Source organism: Gouania willdenowi, chromosome 4, assembly GCF_900634775.1.
Source record: "Gouania willdenowi chromosome 4, fGouWil2.1, whole genome shotgun sequence".
Classification (NCBI taxonomy): domain Eukaryota; kingdom Metazoa; phylum Chordata; class Actinopteri; order Blenniiformes; family Gobiesocidae; genus Gouania; species Gouania willdenowi.
Window position 1 is genome coordinate 37740510 of NC_041047.1, and position 22477 is coordinate 37762986.

The following is a 22477-nucleotide window of genomic DNA, read 5'->3' on the forward strand; positions in this document are numbered from 1 at the left end:
CTGTGCCGTATCAGCTGTGGCTGTAGACGTATAGAGGTTCTCATAAAACTTCTGGAAACAATCATTAATTTCTTATCTGGCTTGTCAGCAAATTCAAAATGTTTTTTTTTGTACCTTTAAAAGCATAACACTCAATTCATTGGAAAGGATTGAGTTATATTTTAATTTCAACTTTATTATTTCATAAAGTTGAGTCTGTGACATCCGGGGTGTTATTGTAAACTAAATAATCTGTAATACAGGTAGATAATTGTTGATGAAATTGTTTGTCATTAAGTAATAGGGGATTAAACCGCCAGTTAAAAGCAGGTTTTTTGTCTTCCAAAATCAATTTTTAATTCAACAGACGATATGATGATGAATATAAAAATTGCCATAACATTCCCCACTTTTGGTCGCCATCAACGACCAAATCAAGAAACAAAATTATTATATTCCACCTTTGCTGTCTGTCAGGGGTAACCATTAGCATCGTTATTGCCATAACAGTCATTTACTGTAGTGGCAGAGTTTGACGGAACGGTGGGGCGTGTGGAGAGCCTATCTGTAAAACGGTCTAATATAGTATTGTAGTCTCCCCCTGCTATTAAGTGAGTGGTTGATAAATTCGGAATAAGGCTAAAACTCTTCTAAAAAAAAAAAAAACCAGGATCATCAAAATTGGGTGCATATATGTTCAATAACGTTACATGCTGAGACAGAATGCGACCAGTGACTATAAGATAGCGGCCATTTGGTTCTGAAATGGTTGAAATGTGTTCGAATGGGATATTTCAGTGGATTTATATGGCTACACCTCTGGCTTTAGAAGAAAAGGTTGACTGATATATCTGTGATGTCCACCTGCATTTTAACCTCCATTGTTTTGTGTGTTTGATATGAGTTTCTTGGATAAAAATAATGTCTCCAGATAAAGATTTTAAATGGGAAAAAACCTTGCCCCTCTTTAAGTTAGTTCCAAGGCCTCTGACATTCCAGGTCAATAAGGTCAGACTGCCACCTTGAGGCGAAACAAATGAATTACTGATTACCATGAAAGCATTGTTTATATTGAGACAGCTGTGTTATATATTCAAAACAGTGACGGTTCTGCTGGCACAGTGTAAAAAGAGCGAACAAAACAAGACAGAGTGAAAAAAGAACACGATCTATCGCAATGTAAATATACAAAGAACCCTCCTCCCCCCCATCCACTTCCCCAAACGAAGTGGCACATGGATTCCCTCATTAACACTGTGAAACAACTAAACACTGCAGGAAAGTGTCTTAATAGACAGTCTACGTGAACCAGCAATAACATGGGATACATTACCGGTGGAGATCCTGAAACGCTCCGTCAGCCCTCATACAATTATGTCCGTAACACTTATTAATAAAGGTTGAGTACAACAAAACTCTGAACTTTTTTTTTTTTACCATTATTATTATTATTATTATTATTAATATTTTTTTGGAACCAGAAAAACGCAGAGGCAAATCCAGCTCCGAGGGAAGCACCGCAGCGAGCTGAGACGGCGGTTCCGACATATCACGGAGCAGCAGCAGGTGTAATAAACCTGTCGATGAACGCCTCAGCGTCTGCAGGCTTCTGAAATAGTTTCTGCTCACCGTTGAAAGTGAAGAACGTGACCGTGCTTTATTCCTGCCTCTCTCAACTTCTTTTTAGCTCCCGTGAAGGCAGGGCGCTGCTCGTAAATCTCGGGTGAGAAGTCGGGAGATACACTGATCCGGGCTCCATTAAAAGACAATGGGGATTGCAGACGGGCAAGCTTTAGAATTTCTTCCTTCACCGGAAAGTGGTGTTTTTTGGCAATAATGATGCGTAGATGTGAAGGTGAGGGCTGTGTGCCAATACGATGTGCCCGGTCCACTTTACGACCACTGGGGAAAGAATTTGCTCCGAGAAGTTTTGGAAGAAACTTCGCGATGCACTGCGTCGGGTTGCCTTTCTCCACCTTTTCTGGTAAACCTGTGATTTTAATATTGGAGCATCTGGATCTGTTCTTGAGGTCGGTCAACTTGCGCTTCATGGCGTTGTTGTTCTCCATCAACTCATCACACCGCTTCTCGAGGTCTGCTATGTGGGACTCATGGTCGGTTGCAGACCCTTCCAGGTCAGCAATGCGATTTGTATGGTCGGTGAGAGAAGTTTGGACTAAATGCAGTTTTGAGTCCAAGGTGTTGAATCTGGAATTAATCTCCTTCCAACTTTCCAATGGCAGCCAGGACATCAGTCAACGTGGGTTGAGTCAGCGAGGTTGGAATGTCACTGGAGCTAGCATTAAAGTAGCTAGTTATGTCCGCCCTGCTGCTAGCATCGTGGTCCTCCTTGGTGACGAGAGCAGCTTTACCATCCTTCTTGGAGGCAGATTTTGGATTTGAAGGTTTTCCCTTGGTGACATGTCTTCCAGAGTTGCTCATTTTTGAGAAATATGTATTATAAGCAGAATTTTCGCGAGGGTGTGACCGAGCTCCACAGAAAGCGACTAATCCATGCAGTGCTCACTAGCGCCCCCCACGTCCTCTACTTTTGATTAGAGCATCTTTGATTGTCAGTTTTTTTTTAATCATAAAAACATTTGAGTCAAACAAAACGTCTCAAATGAACTTCTTTAAGGCTAAAATAGTCTTGTTTTCTGTATTTGCTGTTAAACAGCGTTCATACTAAATGAAGGTAAGCTACGATACCTGTGGACAGAACAACACTTTCCCTTTTCTATTTTTTTTTTTTTTAAAAAGCAGGGTTCAAATGATCAGCATGAACAGATCCTTTGTGTGTGTGTGAGTGGTAGCAGGATGCAGTCTGTGCACTCATCCCTGTCAACCATTTGCTCTCACAGACTTTCACTGTATTGTTGCAGCAGAGGGAAAACGTTTTTTCAACCTCAGAGAAAATTCAGGAGCCTGATCCTGTGAAAATATTACAAACTGGACGGACAAGCCACACAATTCAGATTCACACATCAAGGGTTGGCATTCAGCATACTATGATGGTTCCTAATTTGGGTTGGGCATCGAGCATGGATTGGATCCGAGACTAACAAATTTTAAAATTTCGATTTTTACTTTCGATATGCAGTCCGCCGGACGGAAGAAGCCGCCGAACACCAACGAAGAAGCAGCCACCGGAAGTGTTTGCGTTACCGCATAAGTTAAATACCTGCAGCATCACACACTCAGCATGTGTAAATGTGTTTTCATGAGGTTTTCAAAAATAAAGCTCTTGTGAAAAGAAGATGTATAATATTTATATTCAAGTTCATTGATTTCATATTTATATACTTGGTGAAAACAGCCGTCGTAAAGTTCATAAAAAGTAAAAAGTTCATAGTATTAAAATTCATGGAGAGGTTCAGACTATTTGATCCAGAAACAACTCTGGTTAGCCGCTCATTTCAAACATGTACCGTAAGTTCTGGTCTATAAGCCATTACTTTCTCACACTTTGAACCCTGCGGGTTAAACAATGACACGACTAATTTGTGGATTTTTCCTGGTTTTCAAGCTTCATGACGCCAAAGAATTAAGCTCCGTCACGTTAGACCAGTTGAACTAATGAAAGTGTTTACATTTGGTCAATGCACACATCCTCAACAGAGAGAGAGACAGCGCTGTGGCAGCCTGTATACTGTATAAGTCAGACAGTTTGTAATAGAAAGAAACAAACTGTATAAAGTTGTTAAATCACTGCGTTAGGTTTGTTCTGGACTCTGAGGCTGATGGACAAGTTTGCATAAGGAGGACGGACAGACGGAGCGGAGATACAATCTGGATCAAGGCTGTTCTGATCTCCATATTGTCTACAGTAAAAATCAGCCAGTTTGTAAAAGAAAGAAACAATAAATAGCATAAAGTTGCCAAATCACCACAGTTAGTTTGTTCAGAAGCGATGGCATTCGTATTCTGACTCAGTCTGGACTTGCTGTGGTCGCTCAGCGGTAGTTCACGGTAAGAAGTGTTCCAGTTCCAGTAAAAAGTGAGCATAAAAAGCTGTAAATGGACTGATATGCAGACGTGGAGCAGTGAGGAGGTAGTAAAGGAAACTTATCAGTTCAAACCTAACTTGAGTTTAGCAGCCCGCCTACCTGCTCGTTCTGATTGGCCGAGTTGTCTGAAGGGAATCCTCATCAGCCAATAAAGTGCTGCCTATGTTACTACGCAGCCTTTATGTGGATTTTTCTTAGAAAATTGCTAAATTATTGGAATGTGGCCAATATAACGATGGGCTTTATAGTCCAGAAATTACAGTACACTTTGTTGACCTTGCCTCTTAAAAGAATTGCAATCGGGAATCGTTAGGAATCAGAATTGAAATGAGGAATCTGAACCGTTCAATTGAAACAATTTCTGACTCACTCCCAATGTAATTTCATATTTGTCAGGTGACTCATGAATAACAAATGAAGTGCACACAATGAGGTGCTATCCTACAGCTTTAGCAGGGTTCTCACCAGCGCAGTTAAGCGTAGGGGACCCCTACGCTGTGGATTTGCTGATTACCAATTTGCTCGGATGCTTCCGTCTTCACCTGAGGACCCCTTCTGCCACTAAGCTGCCCCGATGTTGCCTGTGTGCATCTTCTGTTTTGTAACCCATATTTACCGTCCAATATAACAAAAACAGTTAACTAAATAAAATAATAGAAAAATATTTTATGAATTAAAAACACAATTTCATATTTAACTACATATGTGTAAGCCATAGAACTGTTTTGTGAATTAGAATTTTTATGGTAATTACAAAATCAATTATCTGAATTTAATTAAATTTCAATTATGGTTACAAAGGTAACAGATTTTTAAAATTACAATTACAATTATGCTGTAAATGTAATGAATTACCAATTACGCTATTACAGTTATAATTGACCCCTACCCTTTAGAGCATTCAATTTGGCCTGCAGAGAAAGTAAACAAAAAAAAGACAGAGAAACATAAACAGAATCAATGTGTAAATTACCAACCAATTTGGTTATAGATATCACTGTCGCTCAAAATACACAAATTCAATTAAACTTTATTACATTGGCCAACTCTCACAGTTTATCCATGTTTAAATCACATGATGGTAGTCATTTTTAAAAGCAAACTGTTGAGAGAATTCTCATTTTTTTTCAAATTAAATAAAAATGAATCACAAAATCAAGTAAAAGTAGGCGTAGATCCTGCAGGGACTGATATCTGTCACTTATTGCTTGGATATTCTGTGGCTACTGCAATATCTTCTGTTTTTATCCCCCGCTACAAAGTGAGGAAGGGGATATAGGTTTGAGCTCCGACCGTCCGTCTGAGTTAAAGGTTCTCTGAAACTGTTTCAGATAGGATAACCACATTTGGTGTGTGGCTTCAGGGTATCAATACTTTGATGGAGTTCGAAAATGAGAAGCGCACAATTATTTTTTCCATAGTTATTGTTCTTGTTCGAGGTATCTTCAAAGGTGACATCTTTTCTTAGAAACCATTTAAGATAATTATTAGTTTTATATTCTGATGTGATAATATTTTCTTATGTATACTGTACATCTAAGTTCTTAGATTTAGGACATTTTGGCAAAGGTTGTGAGTTATAATGACAACCAATCTGGCGGGGGGATGTTGATGACTGTCGTCTTGTTGATATTTAATTAAACTAACTGGACTTCTGTCTTCTCTGCTTTAAACAGGGATAGATTCTGACCCAAAGATCGCTGTTCTTTTTAACAGCAGCAACTCTCTCCCCCGGCCTGACTGTAAGTGACCCTTCCCACACACACACACACACACACACACGTCTCAGATATCACAGGTGGCTTCGGCCTGATAACAGTGGCTCACAGAGCAGGATTCTCTCTGCCTTTGAGGAGCTCTTTGTCCTCTTCTTGCAGTTCTTTGTGAGCTCACTGCTTAAGAAGGGCCATTAGTGGCTCCACTCTCTTCTGCTTGGTTAGACCCAGCAACTGGAGCCCCTCCCAGGCTTTTACAGAGCTCTCCACACACTGGTCCCTGTGCTATTCTGGGCCTCCTTTCTCTCCTTTCTCTCAAATCGCAGCCCAACGAGCACTTTTAGTTCTTTGCTGAAGGCCACAATGTGTTGTTACATTTCAGGAGGATGACAGGGAGTCAGGTGGTGCATTAATGTCTTCTTCTCTTGTTTGGCTTCCAGCAGATGGTGTGACTGCCCCCACCACCTCCACTCAGGTTTTCTACATCAGCGTGAGCGTTTGCTGCATCGTCATCTTCCTCGTGGCCATAATCCTAGCTATCCTGCACCTGCACAGCATGAAGAGAGTGGAAATGGAGGACAGGTTTGTTTCTACTGTACACACACACACACACACACACACAAAGCAAATTCAGCCATTTTTTCTAAACACATTAAATAGGTCATAAATGTATGCCTTAAAACATGTACAAAGCCATTCAACCATTTAGAGTTTAATTGAGTAACGGCTGGGAGCAGGGTTACTTAGTGGTTTACTGGGAGGTGAAATATCATCCTCTGAAATAACTATATACTTCGTATTCGTAAGGTATTCGTCCCGTTGACGCCTTGAGAGTGGAGGAATCTTCTTTTTCATTTCTGCAGACTAGATTCTTCAAAGGCGTATCGCCTCCTAGTGGAGGCAGAAATTACTTGTAAACTACTGGTATACAACCATTTGTTCAGCTTTAAAATGTGCATTATACAGTTTGTTTTCATTTGAAGAGCATGCATGTTAGTAAAACACATTTTATCTACAGTACATGTCATTCTTAGTACTGATTACTTCTATTCTGTCTAACTTTTGTGTTCCAGGAATCCAATTTTCATCTGAGTTAAGTTTGATTATAAAGTTATAAGAATATACGTTATAAAAGGTTCACTTCTCTGACACGCCCAAAGTTCCATATTACACCTTATAGGCATTGTTACAACATTGTTTTTTATTTTTTATTTTTTAATACTTTTTATTTACAATTTTATGTTACAACAACAAAGAGAAAGGAAAAAATAAATAAAGAAAAAGAAAAAATAAGGGGGGTATTGCTCCTTGTGAATATTCAGTCCTTTTTCCTATAATCAATCCATTTTATGCATCGTTTCCCAAAATGTCTCAACTGGGTTCTCAGGTAATGAGTCCATTTCTCCATTACGTATATTTGTCCATTGAGTCACTGTTGGTGGGTCAACTTTCATCCAGTTTTTTTTACAAATTAAATGATAAATTAAATGTTTATTATGTTCATTATTTTACAATAACTAAACTTAAATAACTAAACTAAAATAAAAACTATTTAAAAAAGCGTGGACGCTTAAATCTATTCTGTGGCTCATAATGTAGTTTATTTTTGCTGGAAAAAACTTTAAGAATCTACTGCTCATGCTGGCTGCAGATCTAGTTCTGAATATAATGTATAATGTTGAATGTCTGAAATGTGAAGTGACATGAGGAATGTATCGTTCTGATTTGTTTTGTGTGTGTGTGTGTGTGTGTGTGTGTGTGTGTGTGTGTGTGTGTGTGTGTGTGTGTGTGTGTGTGTGTGTGTGTGTGTGTGTGTGTGTGTGTGTGTGTGTGTGTGTGTGTGTGTGTGTGTGTGTGTGTGTGTGTGTGTGTGTGTGTGTGTGTGTGTGTGTGTGTGTGTTCCAGTGTGAGTGACAGTGGGAGTTCTCAGGGTCTGTCTCAGCCATCCACACAGACCACTCAGTACCTGAGGGCTGACACCCCCAACAACGCAGCCTCAGTCACCAGTAAGTTTTGCTCGCTCTCTCGCTCTCTCTTTCTCACACACACCCTTCAGACTTTCACAATCCAACATACATTTTATTTGATTAATTTGAAAAATGCAGCATTTTCCCCTCCATCTGTTAGCGTTTGTTAGTGTGGATGCTTTTCCTAACGCACTAATGGACTATAACTGTTGTCATACGAAGGTAATAAAGAGCACAATCCCTGCAGTGATGCGGTTCTATTTTTCACTTCCTGTCTAGTGTGGCTGTGTACCATCACTGTGCACTTCACATCAGGCACCATTTAAATGACTTATAGGAACCTGCTGTGGAATGTCCCCATTAGCTCCAAACTAAGGTCAGATTTATCATTGCTTTAGGGCAGACATAGGCAACTGGTGGCCCCGGGGCCACATTCAGCCCTCAGTATAATTTTATGCGGCCCCTAAAGTAAATATACAAAAAAATACACAAAACAAGAGCAAGAATACATTAAAAAACAACATTGCAGGAAAATACTGTAAAAGATGAGAAACACAGAACATACTCCAAAAACACACAAAACTACTACAAAAATGAACAAAGCAACAACAGTAACACACAAAATTGTTATACAAAATTATGGAAAATGACAACAAAAGTACCCCAGAAAACATGAAAAATGACTACAAACCCACAGCACTAACAAACAAGCAAAACAACAACAGAAATAAACAAAACATAGTCCCACAAATACACAGTATGACTCCAAAAAAAACATATGTTTTACAGGAAAAATACACAAAAGCACAACAGAAATGCACACAACAAACAAGACAACAACAAACATACACAGAATTAGGGAAAAACACACAAAATGACTATAAAAACTCTTTCTTCTTTCCTGTATTAATGCTCAGATCACTCATTATTCTAATGCTGACATGAATGTTGATCATGTGACCCTCAGATCAGCCCTGCTGTGATAAAAGGGCTTTAAGTGTCAGGTGATTGTACCTTTACTCTTTCAGACATTTTTATTTATTTATTTATTTATTAAATGAAATGTAACCTGTAAATGGGACTCAAGTGCTGCCTCTTCAACATAAACATGACACGTGTTCACTTTATGTTAATGTTGACAACAAAACAATCCACTGAAAGTTATAAGTTAGTGAAATAATTATTTCACGTTAGCTTATCGTGATGAGCAGCTTATGATTTCAATCAGTGGTCCATCACTGCCCCCGTGTGGAAAGGACTGACATCACACTTACAGTGTCTCTTCCTCTGTTGTTCAGTCATTTCATACTTTTCTCTCTCTCTGCTGTACTCTGACTGACTATATGAACATGTTTTAGTTCACACTTACAAGTAAATCATTGTATAAATGCAGATTTAGTGGTTTTTGGATTTTTATCCAACAACATCAAACAAAATTGGCAGAGTCGAGGAAAAACAGGGTTCCCGCGGATCCTTAAAAAGTCCTAAAAGGCATCAAATTTATTCATCTGAAAAATAACACCTTAATTGTCATTAAAATGTCTTAAATCAATGTTTCAAGTCTTACATTTTAATACAGAAGTATGATTTTATGATTGTAATTATTCTATTTCTAATTAAATGGTAATATTCGGGGGGGGGGGGGGGGGGGGGGGGGGTTATGTATAAACAACATGGAAAATGTACATTTATAGAAAACTTCCTGTCCAACAATTTTTTTTCTTAATGGATATTTATTTATTTTATTTTAGTTATTTTTTTTTATAGATTTCTGGCTATTTTTGTGTTTTTGGAGTGATTTTCTTATTTTAGTTTATTTTTGTGTATTTTAGTGTCATTTTGTGTATTTTTGTGTGTTTACTTTGGGGGTCTGCCAGTTGCATGTCTGCACCAGACACTAGAAAAAAATGACCTGTGTAATTGATGTGGTGTTTACTGTGAAGTTGGTCCTAAATTTATTTTCAATTGTCAATAAAAAGTCTTGAATTTAGTTTGACTAAAGCTGTAGAAACCCTGAAAAAGTTCAAACCCTCGTTTCTACTTAATTAATCACAAACTGTTACATTCCATAAATATTTGTGCCAATTGCATCTGCCTGCTCTACCTGTTAGACATGGTTATTTCAGTGAATGTCTACAGCAGGATTAATTACTTACACATAAATATTCTGTCCAACTGCATTACTTTCAGTTAAAAAAGGTTTAAATTCATTAAAAAGTACCATAGATGTAGTAACTTAGTTTATATGGGCTCACTTAAAATTTTAATTTTCAATGTTACTTACTAAATTACTTCTATAACGTATTTTTTGGGCTATTAAAAGTGCCGCTGTATTGGTCGCATTCCAATAATTTTGCAAATTATCAAGAAAGATTTACCAACGGCCTCTTACAGTAATTTATTCTATTATTCAAAGTGTCCAAATGTCATGTGGTGTGACTGTCTGGCCATGATTGTTGTTTTGAAAAAATCTTTAAAATTACTCTAAATCTATTCAAATAATTGTTCTGCCCTATTTTAGTTCTATGTGTCAATAAACCAAATACATTCAGTCCTAGATTATTAGTGTCCATAATTATTTGAAGTCTGTGCATGCTCAATGTTCCGCTAAGTTCACATCATCGTTGGTATCTAAGATGTTTGTCGTTAGCCTCCTAGCTCACCTACTAACAGGTTCCATGATAAAGAGTTGACTTCACTGACTGGCTCACCTGTGTCTGTGCATTGACCCTAGTAGTGAGGTTAACGTTGTTAAAGGTCTGAGATTTCCATTAAACGTCTCCCTCACCTCTCTCTCTCTCTCTCTCCCTCTCCCTCCCTGTCATCAGACAACCACCCTGGTTCTGCTCCCATTCTCCAGCTCGCTGCCTCTTCCTTCCAAAACCCTGGGGCTCCTCCTCATGAAACCAAAAGTAAGTCCACGCCTCCTCCTCTTCCCTGCTGTGCCATACTAACCAACACATCAGTAACTATCATCACACTGCTGAGCAACTAAACCTGTCATGTCCTGCTCTCATTGGCTCACTGGGAACTTTTACATTTTTCTGATACATTTACAACCTCATTAAAAATGACAAACATGCTTTGTCGTCTCTTTGAATGATCTCCGTTAAAAGATGCCAACAACAATTTATGATTTAATCATTCAGTATATTTAGTGTAATAATCACAATAGTTACATTAGTCTAATGGGACCAGATTTGTCTGTGAACACGTGAAATATAATTAAAAGATATTGTGTTTCACAAGTTTAGATGAATAGTGACATTAATATTATGCTAACATTTATTTCACACAACGTGTGACATATTTAACTTTTATCCTTCCATACAAGAGGTGGCTCTATGTCTATTATTCCTTATATGGAGTGGTTAGCGTTAGCTCTTAGCCCAGTCTGTGTGTTGGTGGGTTAGCTTAGCATAGTTAGCTTTAGTTGAGTTTCCAGTTCATAATCGTTGCTACAGGTTCATCTCTGTCCCCGTGTTTGTAGAACTTTATGTGGATCTGATGGAGGAACTTGGATTGGTTCACTTTGTTGGATGGTTTTCTGGTTTTAACCAAGTAGTGGTCCATGATGTATCGCTGCTCTGCAGCTTCAGGTAGCCGTGACGATCACCGCTGTCTGTGGGTGTGAGAGCTGGGGGCGGGACGCGTGGTGGTGCACACCTTACATACGCGGTCCCCGGGCCCCGCGGGCGGCCGCGGTGGCTTTGCTGACGTGACCAGCGCACCGCTCCAGAGAATAATAAGTTGACAACAAACAGGCAGTTTTAGTCTGTGGAACAAGGATTTGAGGGACATTCTTGGCAAAATTGAGGGACAAATGACCCGTGACCCTCGCCAATTTCCAACATGGAAATTTATCGTTTATATTGTGGGATGACAAATTCTTACCGGTGAGAATATTTTTGACGATAAATCATAAACGATTAAATATCGCACATTCCTAGTACATGAAGTAAATGACAAAGTAACAGACAAAGTTCCCACGGTCATGAGATTCCTGGAAAAGTTATGGAATTTGAAAAAAATATTTTCCAGTCTTGAAAAGTCATGGAATATTTGAACTGTTTTGGAAATATAGCTCATTTTATTTTATTGTTTAAAATATATTGCAAAATGGGTGTCAAAGGCATTGTGCGATGCTATATAGTGATGGACACAGTAATGGGGCCCATTTATACTGTATATTGGTATGTGCCAATGATGCACCAACCATAGAAATATTTGACTCGCAAATAAATGCGAAATCGACTTGTTTTCTGTTTGTTTTTTTAATCTGGCTCCGAGCACCGATGCGTACACATTCATAGATTATAGCTACCAAATATAAGCCTGTGTTGTTGTTGTGTTTTTTATTGCCATTTTGTTTAAGTGGTTGTTGTCTCTCTTTTTGTAATTTTATGTTTTATTAGTCTTTTTTTGTATTTTGTTTTATTTATTTTTTGTGTATTTTGTTGGGCTTCATATTCCTTCTAACTTCTTGAATTACAATTTTTTGGGATTTGCTTTGTGGTCAGCAAAAAATTAGACTGAGAGCCACATGTGGCCCTGGGGCCACCAGTTGCCCATGTCTGACATAGAATATCCACCCTGAGTTTCTTTTTCTGGTTTCCACAAAGCACAACAACATGTCAGAAGGTGCCACTAATAATGAAATAATCAAAAGGATTATTATTGGGTTTTTGTTGTGCGACTGTGGTTCAGGTGGTAGAGGGTTGTCTTCTGATCGACAGGTTGGGGGTTTGATCCCAGTACCTGACTATGTGTCGAAGTGTCCTTGGGCGAGACACTGAACCCTAAGTTGCGCCCAATGCTCGACTAGCGCCTTGCATGGCAGTCCTGTCCCACTGGTGTGTGAATGTGAGAGTGATTGGGTGAATGAGCTGATATGTAAAGCGCTTTGAGACTGCTTCAGTGTGGGGATAAAGCGCTATATAAATCAAGTCCATTTACCATTTTACCATTTGTTGTTTATTGCAATTTTGTGACTTGTTGATGATTTGACCATCGGAGGGCAGCATTGGCCTTTATTCATGGTTGGAAAGCAAAAGCCTGAAGTTGATTTTTTGAAATTCCCTTTTTTATTCAGTTCTATGTTTGTCGTATTTTACCAGCACTTGTTGTGTTGATATCAGTTCTCTGTTCATCTTTGGGACATCAGCTGTAATTAGAAGGACCAGAAGCAGTTGACGACATGGTTTTCACTGTCTTTTGTTTTTGTTGTTTCAGTGGAGTCGAGTTTTAAAAAGCTGGTGTTGAGTCACTGGCATGTTGTCACAGTTCATTGGTTGGATTGCATGTATGTTAATGTTAAATTATAATGTTGATGCTGTGATGAAATGTAAACTAACATCCCTTTAAGGCTGCAGGGTGCACGGGTTGTATATGGGGTCAAAGCAGCTGATCAGAAGTGTTGTCATACAGGAAGTGCATGATGGGAGCTGCCTCTGGTTCTCAGTAATTGTTTGAATTCTTTGAATTCACTGATGATTTGATGGAGCAATTCTTTGCTGTGAATGACAAATGATTCTCTGAGGCCATTTAAAGCTGAGGCTGTTTACACAGATGCTCCAATGGTTCTATCCAAGCATTAGCTTATTATAGGCAAGGCAATGTTATTTGTATAGATAATTTCACACACAAGGCAATGCAATGTGCTTTACATCACCAAAATGTTAAAAATCAGCAGTAAAAACATTAAATCAACAATAATATGATTAAAAATCTTCCTCTCAATCATATGCAATAGAGAAAAAAACAGCCTTTAACTGTGTGATGCTGACTTCAGCTCTGCTGCAGTTTGTTCCTCTTCTTTGCAGCATAACAACTAAAAGCAGCATCACCATGTCTGTGAACTCTGGGCTCCACTATCTGACCTGTGTTCATAGATCTGAGAAACCTGTTGGGTTCAGACTGTAAAAAGAATGGATGGGACATCCTCCACTTGGTCTTTAGCTTTTAAAGATGAGACTGAAGGTCCTCGTTTCCTTGTTACCAAAGACAATCACATCTATCTTGTCATGATTTAGTTGAAGGAAGTTTTCACTCATCTAGAAGTTTACTTTTTCTAAGCAGTCACACAACACCTCTATGTGATCATAGTCATCTGTGTAGCTCTGATAATAGAGGGACCATAGGTCCAGTTTTACCCGGTTTGTCCTCTTTTCACGTCTTGTCCGGGGATATTTTACAAAGCAATTAAATTGTCCAGGTTTCCCATGAATGACTGTAACTCCACTAATATTTTCTCTATCTGAGAAATATGAAAGTTAAGGAGTTGCTTTTTAAAGCCAATATGGTCGATTACAGTAATTTTACTCACACGTGATGGAATCATTAAAAGATGACGCTTTGTTTTGACAAAATCCTCACACACAAGAATAAAAGAAAGAGGACCAAGAGTAAGACATCAGAGATTAAAAGATTGAAGTGTATATTTAATGATTATATAATGTTCTGTAATTTCTAGGAGGCAATGTTTCTTATATCGTTTCATTGATTGAGTTTTTTTTTTCATACAAAAGAAAAAAACATAGAGGTGTACATAGGACAATTATATGATAGTATTACTTATACATGTAATACAGAGGATCATACATTCTCAGGCCTGGGAAAGATATAGGATTTCAATTTCTCCCAGATTTTGTCCAACTTGTCTATTTTAAGTCTTATGAAATGTAATTTGTTACCATAACAAAAATTGTATAGACCAGATTTTACCAATCATCCAAGTTTGGGGATAAAGAACTTAACCATCTTTTTGTAATCGATTTTTGAGAGATTTTAAGAAGAGATGAGATTATTATAATGATTTCAGATTTTAAGTCTTTGTTATAAAGAGAGAAATACATTTTTGGAGAATACCAACTTATTTATCTACTATATTGTGTTTTTTTGTTACATGGTAGATTCAATAAAACGTCAAGTAATTTGAGGATGAATCAGTGTCCTGTTAGTTTTTTGGTTATTCTGTTTTAAAACCAAATCAAAATAACAAATAAATAGTGTGGTTATTTTAGTTTACTGACTTAAATCCAAAACAGAAATACAGAAAAATCAAAAACCAGATAAGACACGTTTTTCTGTTTGTGAGACATTTGTATATTTATGTGAAAATGAGTGTGAGAACTGAAGTCCACTGCACCTGGTTTCCCTCCACAGGTCCTGGACCAGGTCTCCTCACACAAAAGGACTATTTAGGATTTATTTCAGCAGTTTTCTGGTCCTGCTCCTGTTTTCATGCAGTCTGTGGATGTTTTAGTATAAAGCTGCTCACGTTTAAAGTGAATTGTTTTATGGTGTAGGCGTTCAACAGTGTTACGGTCTAAATAGTATCCAAATAAACAGGTGACAGACTATCTACTGTGAGGCTGGTCTGAGGAACAGTAGATGTTAGAACTTCTACCATTTGACACTTTTGCAAAAACAATTACAGCTTTTTTGAGGACAGTAAATATATTTATTTTTTACGTTATAATACCGCTAGCCACTAACAGCAGCGTCAACACACACGGAAGTTGATCACAAGAAACGAGGAGCACCAGTAGATTCATTACACCACCTCTGGTTCCTTTAATCACGTATTATGTGAATGTTTTACATAACATCCTTTTTTGGTTTTGATTTATTTATGTATTAATAACGTTTCAATTCATCAGTGATGTGTCTCATGTGTTGCTCCTTTTCTGTCATGGAGCAAAACTCCGCCCACTCACCAGTTTAATTGGATACTATTAGGAGTGTAACACTGTTCGGACAGATTCAGACTTCCAGCATCAATTACCCTTTAAATGAAACATCATCGACACACAAATGACACCTCTGCCATCAGTGTGAGGTGGACAACATGATACAAGATCATTTTTTATTAAACGCAGCACAGTAAAAGTCTGTCTGTGTCCTCTCTGTGTGGTGAGATTAAAACATGAAGCTCTCGTCCTAGTTTCCCCGTAAATATCCAAATATCTCACAAACAGAACAAGATTTAATTTTAAAACAGAAAAACGCTGCTTGTTTGATTTTTAGATTTGCTGTATTTCTGTTTTGGTTTTAAGTCAGTAAAACAAATTAATCACACTGTTTATTTGTTATTTTGATTTGGTTTTTAAACAGAATAATCAAAGAACGACGGGCACACGGATTATCATGTCGAGTTCGGCCCGTGTCCTTTTTTTGGAAATCAAAATATGTCACCCTAGCTTATCATTAGGAACTTTTAATGGGAGCTTCGTTATTTTTGTCTCCATAGGTTACCCCTCACTCCGCATTGAGAAGAACGACCTGCGCAGTGTCACTCTGATGGAGGCTAAAGCTAAAGTGAAGGACATCGCAATTTCAAGAGAGAGAGTCACTCTAAAAGATGTTCTACATGAAGGTATTTACAGTCCTAGGATTGTCTTAATGTTCTTATTGTGTTCCTGTGTTATCCCCGAATGTCACGTTTGTGTTTGACTGAGAAAAGAAGCAAAGAAAAGAGTGATGAGCTCTAAGAACACATCACACGTCGTTAATGACTAATGCCGGTACGTTATCGCAGTAATAGCGATTAATTAATTACAGAACAAAACGCACACAAAGAATAACACACTCCAAACAGCGTGGAACCTTTCTCAGTTCCCGGTATACCCATAATACTGATGCACAGACCACAACACAAGAAACGTGGGAACCTGCGGCTTCATTGGCGTTAAGTTGAGTTAAAATAAAAAGTAGCCCCTTTAATATTCACATTCACACACCAATGGGTCAAAGCTGACCCATGTAAGGCACTAATCTACACTGAGGGTTCAGTATGTTCCCCCTCTACCTTCTGAGCCCAATTCCATAATGCATTGCAGCCAGAGATGGTAGTGTTACACGAGTACATTAAACCAGCGGTTCTCAACCTTGGGGCCAGGACCCCATTTTTCCTTTTTTTTTTTTTTTCTTTTTCTGCTGCTACACAAAACTTTCCCGATTTTAATCTATTTTCATCACTTTTTCTTGCCATATTTTTGCTCCTTTTAATGCATTTTTGCTGCATTACTCCAACATCTGCCACTTCTCCATCACATTTCAATGCCTTTACTGCCATTTTTTTCCACTTTTGAGACATTTTCAGCACTTATAAACCCTTTCTACCACTTTTCCACCTATTGTCACATATGTTGACCCATTATTGTCACTTTTAACCTCTTTTCGCCATATTTCCCGCTTTTTTATTGTTCCAATATTGACACTTTAATCCTTATTTTACCACTTTTTCTGTCTGTTTTTGGCCACTCCAATTTTAACCAAATTCTGTGGTTCTTAAAATCCCATTTCACCACTTTTTCCACCATTTTTGTCACTTTTAACTATTTTTTTTTCTGATTAAGATTGTTAATCAGATTTTGTTTGTTTACCACGTAAACAAACAAAATGACTACAAAAACATCAACAAATTAAAGAATAACTCCAAAGAGACACAAACTGTCAACAAAAGTACACAAAATGACAGGAAAATACAGAAAACAACAATAAAAATGCAGAAAGCGACCCCGGAAATGCACAAATCGACAGTTAAAATGCAGGAATTGACAGAAAAAATACAAAAGATGAAGAGACAAAGTGACTTTGTTACATTGAACTGTGTAACCTTCATCACCTGACTTCCTGTCAAGTCCTTTATTCTAAAATCCATTTCAAATAGTTTATTATGGAGCTTTTTGGGACTCCTTTGTTTTATTATGTAATAAAATGTTCTGTTTTTGGGAAACAGCTGTTTTGTCAGCAAGGGCTGCATGTTTACACGCGTGGATGGAAAGTAGTGAAACTAAACGGGGGGGTTTCCACTCAGGTGGGCGTCATCGAGACCTTTGTAAATTGTAGGTGGTGTAACAGGTAATTTCAAAGTTTAAAACCTTTAGTTGCACATTAATCTAGTTGAGGAAGCTGATAATCTCCAGAAGATAAAATGTCATTTTCCATTTCATTCTAATCTGCGTGACTTAGGGATGCACATTTAAGAAAATATATATATATTTATGACTGATAACTAACTTATTATTGTTATCCCCCGCCACAAATGTGGAAGGGGGAAATAGGTTTGAACTCCGTCCATCCATGCGTCCGTCTGAGTTAAAGAGGACAGTTTTTCTCTGAAACTGTTTAAGATGGGATGTGTGGCTTCCAGAGTTATTGTTTTTGTTCCATATTTTTTTCTCTGTTTGAGGTATCTTCAAAGGGTACAGCTTTTTTTATAGTTAGTAATTTTATATTCTGATAATATTCTTATGAATTCATCTAAGTTCTTAGATTTAGGACATTTAGGAAAAGGTTGTGAGTTATAACGAGAACCAATCTGGCGGGGGGGATGTTGTTGACTATCTATTTTTTTTAATATTATTAGTATTAATAATATATAAACATGTGCAATAATATTAGCACTTTAACTAACTACTAACCAGGCCAAGGATGGTGTGCAATAATTTTAGCGCTAACCAACCAGGCTAAGGGCGATGTGCATTTTCCTAATTAAGACAAATATTAGCATGTGTGCACTTTATCGTCTGCCTTATGCACTTTAGCGGCAATGGTCACTTTATTTCTGGTCTGTCCTCGGCTAAATGTCGTTATATTTAAGTCTTTGTATTTTATTGTACTGTCTATGCCATGTGATTTTGGAGTTGTTGTTTTTATTTGTTTTTTTTTTGTTTCTTCTGTTTTTTTAATGTCATTTCTGTTGTATACAACATCAACCTGCCGGGGACTACAGATGGAAGCTAGCCTGTTGCTACAATCTGGTACATTTACATACATTTTGACTTCACTGGTGATTAAACTTCTCAAATACGTGCCAATCTAAACTACTATTGCTCAATAGTGTTAATGGAGTCAACTACTGTTATATTTTTATGATTAACTAGTACAGTGACTGTCGGAAATATGTATTCATACAGTGGGAGGAGCTTCAGTAGAGTAGTCAATTATGGCCTAATGAGTGTGTTTGAAGGTTGAATGTACAAAGAGGTGTAAATACTGTACGCTGTAGTGTTATAAAGGGGTTTATGTGCGGGTGTGATGTTTCTGGTTTAATTCTATGGGACAAAAGCATGATATCATTTTTATATGTTCGTCATTTGGTGTATGTTTATTGAAGTCATTATGTATATTTTTGTATCATTATGTTGTCTTTTTGTAGTGTGATTGTAGAGTAATTTTGTGTATTTTTGTAGCTTTTTTTGTTGTGGTTTTGTGCATTTCTGTTTGTCACTTTGTGTGTTTTTTGTATAGATATTTAGTTTTTAGTTTTTTACTCATTTTCATATTTTTGTTGTCGGTTGATGTATTTTTCTGTAATGTATGTGTTTTTCAGTCATTTTGTGTGTTTTTGGAGCCTTTTTGTATATTTTTGTGCATTTCTGTTGTCGTTTTGTGCACTTTTTGTGTAAATATTTAGTTTTTTGTTTTATTTTCCTCATTTAGTATATTTTTATTATAAATACCTTATGTTTGGTGAGGGCGTTTTTGAGATGTGCATGTGTGCGCGTTCTCTCTCTCTCTCTCTTCGCCCACGGTGGCGGTAGCTGGTCACATACACTGGGACTATGTACAAGATGCCAAAAAAAGTTTAAAAACAGCCAAAATGATGCATGCACACACAAACACGCGCAGTGTTTCCTGGCTCGGGTGCAAGCCCAGCTGTAGTGCACACGCGTGACTACAGTGTGCAGTGATTGGCTGTAGTACGCCACGTGACTAATGGCTCCGGCAAAGGACTATTTCAGTCCAAACAACCAAGCTGCAGCTATGTAGCAAGTCTGTCTGTCCCTGAACACCAGAGATATTTGAGGCACAGACAGACAGACAGACCGATTCCTTGCTTTAATAGATAGATGTGCTTTAGATGACACTACAGAAGCTGGGAACTTCAATCGAAATCACAGCTCTGACGTAGACCTGAACGTGTGAAAGTTGAAAAACCCCATAAAACATTATGAACTACTTGCAAATGCAAATAGTGCAAATGAAAAAGGTTTTCGCATATTTAACGTAGACGATGACAATGATGAGGTCTTTGAGTGATGATACGCTGTGTTGAAGCACAGCCTGTTGTTTTAAAAAAAATAGATATTTTAGTTTCACTTTGCATGGTGATAAATGAAGATATGTGCAGTTTATTTTGGTTTATGAGTTCAAATAGTTCATGTGGTTCGTATGAAGGTTATAAGAAGAAAGCATATTTAGTTTCTAAATTCTCTAAATTCTAAATAAAAGAATAAGAATCTGTATTTTTACTTAGTTTTTTTTCTCCAAAATATGATCTCAACAATTGAATTGTTGGTTGAGTGTATCCTTACAGCCCTACTAAACTGTCAGTCTCCTGTTTTCAGGGGAAAATAGCCTGTGAATGTGCCACATTGTCCCAAAACATGCACGTGAGATATTTCCGTGTCATATTGGGTGATTTAAAACATTAACTTATGTTAGTGTACTAAACAGTTAAATGGTTAACTATGAATATCCCTAGCGTTACTGATTCCTGTGTAGATCAATTTGTTTTGATGAAATTCTAATTTAAGTCAAGTATCCTTCTCCAGATGCCTGTTGTTTTGCCTGAGCAGGAGATTAAAATCCAGTGTTGTAGTTCATCTGAGAGGTTCTCACTATAACTGACACAATTCGTCAAAGCCCTGTGGGGTTTGGAAAGTTGCACAAATTGCGAGAATTCCTTTTGCCGCTGACGCAGCCACCTGTTGAATAATAACTCTAATCACTGACAGCTGAGTTTACACAACGCAACAACAGCTGCTTCATCTTTTATTTATTCTTTATTTTTGCAAAATTAAGAGTAAAGTTAGATAAAATGAAAAACTAACTTCATATAAAACTAATAAAATAAACTAAATGTAGAGCAATTTGATGACACTGCCGATTGTCGTTATCATTCCTATTGTTATTCAAACACTTGCGGAACTCCCCGGCTTCACGTTTGGCTGCTAGTTTATGGTGAAACAAATTGGAATTGCTGACTGTGGTAATAAAAAATAATAGTACAAGCGGTCTTAAATCTTCCACCAATGACTCATCAACTCATCAACACATTTTACAACTGGTTAACGACAAATTCCTGCAGCTTTTGTACGATTATTTTTTTAAGTGATTTAAAAAAATTGAGCAATTTATTGTTTATGCTCTGTAATCAATTAATCAAATTATTCTCTTTTTTTAATCTCACAGAAAAAAAATGCTGAGAAAACCCTCAAGTTGAAGTATTTTCATTTAAATTAATTTATTGTGGCTGATCAAAAGATTGATATATGTAACAAAGTGGCTTTATACTTGAACAGATGCAGGCGTAGACATTTACATTCTACTGTATGTGAGACAAGATAAAGATAAAGGGTAACACTTAATCATAACTATTCATTACAAGAAGTTAATAGATCATTCATAAACCGTTAATGAGTTGTAAATTGCTTGTTGAATACTTGGTATTGTGGTGTTTCTTTGGTAAAATAGAGTAGGCAGCAAAGCCTATGGGTGGAACAAGGCTAAGGTACAAAAATGTGATATTTTAAAAAAGTGTACCTCGAACTTGTTCCACCCATTTGCTGTTCTACAAAGTTTCACTGTTAATAGCAGATTGTTAACAAGCTATTAACAACTGATCTGTAAAGTGTGAGTTAATAATTAGTTATAGTATTTGTAATTAGCTTATTATACTAGGCAAGGTGAATTCGTGTTTGGCAATTAAAACTTGGCAGAAATGACAAACTGTATCTGGATTTGTTGACAAGTTTATTTTTACTAATTAAATTGAAAGTAATAATGCATGAAAAACAGAAGACTGACCTTGACCTTAAATATGACCTTGAGCGAAAGTCAAGGTCACACATTGAAAGGAAATGTTGTTCATTGGTAACTATATATATATATATATATATATATATATATATATATATATATGTATATATATATATATAGTCTGCGTCAGGTGCTGGGGAACCAGAGCACCTTGATGAAAAATGGGCTACTGGAACAAGACTGAAATGGGCGAGGTGCGATAACAGGGCTCTGTTGGAATGCTACTACTTCAGTAACCCTAGTCAGAGGGGCTACATGCAAAGGATGTGGGAGAAATGGTTACTACGAAACCCACAGTCCAAACTCAGGGCGAAACAACTAGTAGGTCAGTGTTACAACATCCAAAAAAGGCAACTACTATCACAACTTGAGATTGACGAGGTACAACACAGTGAGAAACAATGAGAAACTGGACGACACCCAGGCCCTGACATGATACACGCCTACTGGCTAAAGAATCTCACGGCACTCCATGAGCGCTTGGCAGTACAAATAAACCAGCTGCTGAGAGATGGGAATCACCCTGAATGGCTAACCAAAGGGCACACAATCCTGAAGGATCCCTCAAAGGGTACAGCCCCATCCAACTATCGGCCAATAACCTGCCTCTCCACAACGTGTTATCTTCGCGGCTAAGATAAGCGGGCACATGAGCACAGCTCAGAAGGGAATTGGTAAAAATACCAGAGGTCCCAAACACCAGCTCCTGGTAGACAGAATGGTCGCTCGAGACTGCAGAACCTGAAACACTAACCTGAGCACTTTGTGGAAAACCACCCTTGATGGCAAGCCACTTGCACAAGTTTCCATCAAATGTGGCATATACCAAGGAGACGCCCTGTCTCCACTGCTGTTCTGCATAGGCCTGAACCCCCTCAGCCAAATAATCAACAAGACTGGCTATGGATGCCGTCTCAGAAGGGGTCTCACTCCCAGAAGGAACAATAGCAGACAGTGAGTACCTCGGAATCCCACAAGC

The 22477-nt window shown here is 37.7% G+C and overlaps 1 protein-coding gene across 5 annotated transcripts in view; it reads left to right on the forward strand.

Moving 5' to 3' along the window:
* Nucleotides 1-22477, forward strand: part of ryk (receptor like tyrosine kinase) — an 87716-nt gene that overhangs the window by 25707 nt on the left and 39532 nt on the right. For 2 of the 5 annotated variants that reach the window (XM_028444770.1, XM_028444771.1), the window contains exons 5-9: nt 5663-5728; nt 6142-6283; nt 7607-7707; nt 10497-10580; nt 15920-16045. In XM_028444770.1, the coding sequence (XP_028300571.1) occupies nt 5663-5728; nt 6142-6283; nt 7607-7707; nt 10497-10580; nt 15920-16045 (519 nt within the window). The remainder of the gene's footprint in view (nt 1-5662; nt 5729-6141; nt 6284-7606; nt 7708-10496; nt 10581-15919; nt 16046-22477) is intronic. The other 3 variants (XM_028444772.1, XM_028444773.1, XM_028444774.1) reach the window with 3 other exon arrangements.